The sequence below is a fragment of the Bidens hawaiensis genome, unplaced genomic scaffold, assembly GCF_021521415.1.
Source record: "Bidens hawaiensis isolate Kalapana, Puna unplaced genomic scaffold, B.hawaiensis_p1.1 tig00034262_1, whole genome shotgun sequence".
In the NCBI taxonomy this organism is placed as follows: Eukaryota; Viridiplantae; Streptophyta; class Magnoliopsida; order Asterales; family Asteraceae; genus Bidens; species Bidens hawaiensis.
Genome location: NW_027505314.1, coordinates 102,842 through 105,790, shown reverse-complemented (window position 1 = coordinate 105,790; position 2,949 = coordinate 102,842). Strand labels below are relative to the sequence as shown.

The following is a 2,949-nucleotide window of genomic DNA, read 5'->3' as shown; positions in this document are numbered from 1 at the left end:
TTTGAACAAAGTCAAATATTTAAAGTTTGAAACTTAATATATTATCTATTATTACTAATTGTTGACAATAAGTTAGATTTGATAATAATTTGACTTTGAACCCTATGTGCTTTGAAGATATTCGTACTGTTGATGGTGAAGTGTGTGCTACTTATAGGGATGCGTGTTATAAAAGAGGCCTCCTAGACAATGACAACGAGTATATAGAAGCTATTGAAGAAGCAAGTCATACTGCAAGTGGTTATTTTCTACGTAGTTTATTTGCTAAAATGTTAATCACATACAGTTTATCTAGACCGGATGACGTATGTGAAAAGAGTTGGCGTTATTTAATTGATGGCATTCTTTACAAACAACAAAATGAGCAGAAAAATCCAAGTACCAAATAATTAGAATTTGTTATTTTTTTAAGTTCGTTAACACCTTCAGAAATGTGTTTAGTTAAAAACTTAGTTTGAATTTTTTGTGATTCGTTACAGATTTGGTGCTTTTAGAGGCACAACTAAAGAACCTCGCGTTACTTGAAATTGAAAACTTCCTACTCTGAAATAATTGTACTCTGCGTTGTTTTCCTACAATGCATTTCCCTGATGATGATTCTATTGTTGCATCAACAAATCATTTTATGAATGAGGAGCTAGCGTATGATACAGAAGTCATGACTGGTGAGTTTCAACGTCTTTTTATTTCATTAACGGATGAGCAACGAGATGTGTATAATCAAATAATGGAAGTAGTTGATCAAAAGAGGGGTGGTATTTTTTTCGTGTACGATTATGGAGGGACGGGAAAAACCTTTTTATGGAAGACATTATCGGCTTCCATAAGATCTAAATGTAATATCATTTTAAACGTTGCCTTCAGCGATATAGCATCTTTGTTACTTGAGGGAGGTAGAACCGCTCACTCTAGATTTTTAATTCCTATAAATCTACTTGAGGATTCTACTTGTTCAATAACAAGAAATCCAGATATTTGTAACTTAATCAAGAAAACTGATCTGATTATCTGGGACGAGGCTCCTATGATACATAAAAATGCTTTTGAAGCTTTGGATAGGACTTTAAAAGATGTTTTAAAAGGTGGTAACCATAAAAATTGTGAGCATCTATTTGGGGGTAAAGTTATTGTTTTTGGGGGTGATTTTAGACAAATCATACCCGTGGAACAAAATGGGTCACGTATTGATATTGTTAATGCTTCACTTAGTTCATCCCACATTTGGTCCAAATGCAAGGTTCTTAGGCTAACAAAGAATATGAGGTTAACTGTCGGATGTCAGGCGTCAGATTTGGAAGACACTAGTGGATTTACCGAATGGTTATTGGAGCACGGTGAAGGAAAACTTGGTGGTGACAATGACGGTAACGCCATTATAGAAATATCAGATGATCTTTTGATTGGTGATTCGTTCGATCCTCTTTCTGATTTGATTGATATTGTATATCCAGCATTATTGGAAAAATTTAATGATATTTCATATTTTCAAGAAATGGTCATACTTGCAAGTTGCACCTTTAAATGAGGTTGTCAAAGACATTAATGACAGATTTTTGTCTTTGTTTCCTGGAGAAGAAGTTGAATATCTTAGTTCTGATAGTATAAACAACTCTGATAGTGTTGGTCCTGGTTTCGATCCAGCATTACACTCACCAGATTTTCTAAATGGTTTAAATATTTCTGGAATGCCTAATCATAGATTGGTTCTAAAAGTTGGTGTGCCAATAATGTTACTAAGGAATATTGATCAGAAGAACGGTTTATGCAACGGAACCAGATTACAAGTTATTAACTTGGGGAGGCGTTTCATTGAAGTAAAGGTAATTTTAGTTACTAATATTGGGTTTCACACTTATATAACTCGTAGTGGTCTAACTCCTTTAGATAAGAAACTGCCATTCAAATTAATCTGAAGACAGTTTCCTGTTGCGGTTTGTTTTGCAATGACCATTAACAAAAGTCAAGGCCAATCACTTGCAAGAGTTGGCATATACTTGCGAGCACCAGTGCTTACACATGGTCAACTATATGCTTCTTTATCACGAGAGAAGAGTAGAGACGATTTTTAAATGCTATATTAGACAAGGAAGGAAAAATGACAAATAAAACTACAAATGTCGTTTATAAGGAACTATTTAGTAATATATGAAATTCTTATTATTAATCTATCTAATGATTGTAAAATGGATGTTATTTTCGTTTGAAAGTTATGTTTAATAAAGTTTTTATTTTGTTACCGACATTATTAACAATTGTATATCCTCTTCTCGTCTCCACATGTATGTATGAAATTATGTTTTTCACTTTCATATTACCGGTTGATGTTACATGATTTATATGTTTTCACCCGTGACGCCCACCGGTCAATGACCTAGTTTCTTAGTAAATTAATCTAGAACCACATCAATTTTTTTGGTTTTTATCATTGATGCGAACAGTGATGATGTTTGTTATTCACGGAAAATACTATGTTGGTTATAAATATGGTTAAAAATAAGATGCATTTTGAAATAAAAAGAAAAGTACAAAAAAATAACCATCTTTGTAACAAGTTAACTTTTTTACCCAAACCATAAAGGACAAAAGAGGAGTCAAGAATCCAGCTTTAATTAACTCATCAATCATCAAATTCTCTCTAATCATAAACCAAGAGTTTAAGGAGAAAGAACAAAACAATTGAAAATCTAAACCATTGATCAAATTATTTTACAGAATTGAGTTTTAATGGTTAGAATTGAACTAAAAAAGATGGGTGGTAAAACCAATAACCGTACTTCTTTTTTCCTAGCTACTCCTACCTACGTATGAATAAATTTTTACATCAAAGCTATTATTGTACCAACTTCGTTTTAGTCTACATAGTCAGTATTGATGATGTAATTAAAGTTGGGCTCTTGACTCCTCCTTTGTCCCTCATGGTTGGGTAAAAAGGTTAATTTGTTACTATGT

General features: G+C 32.7%; 1 protein-coding gene across 1 annotated transcript; it reads left to right on the top strand.

The window, feature by feature from the left end:
- The first annotated feature begins 577 nt into the window (after positions 1-577).
- On the top strand, positions 578-1,525 carry LOC143612314 (uncharacterized). Its single transcript, XM_077086333.1, has one exon. It carries the CDS (start codon positions 578-580, stop codon positions 1,523-1,525), a length of 948 nt encoding a protein of 315 aa, XP_076942448.1.
- Positions 1,526-2,949: the final 1,424 nt, after the last annotated feature.

Bases quoted from the DNA above. Each gene is read 5' to 3' on its own strand.
- LOC143612314 (XM_077086333.1), top strand. From the start codon at position 578: ATGCATTTCCCTGATGATGATTCTATTGTTGCATCAACAAATCATTTT.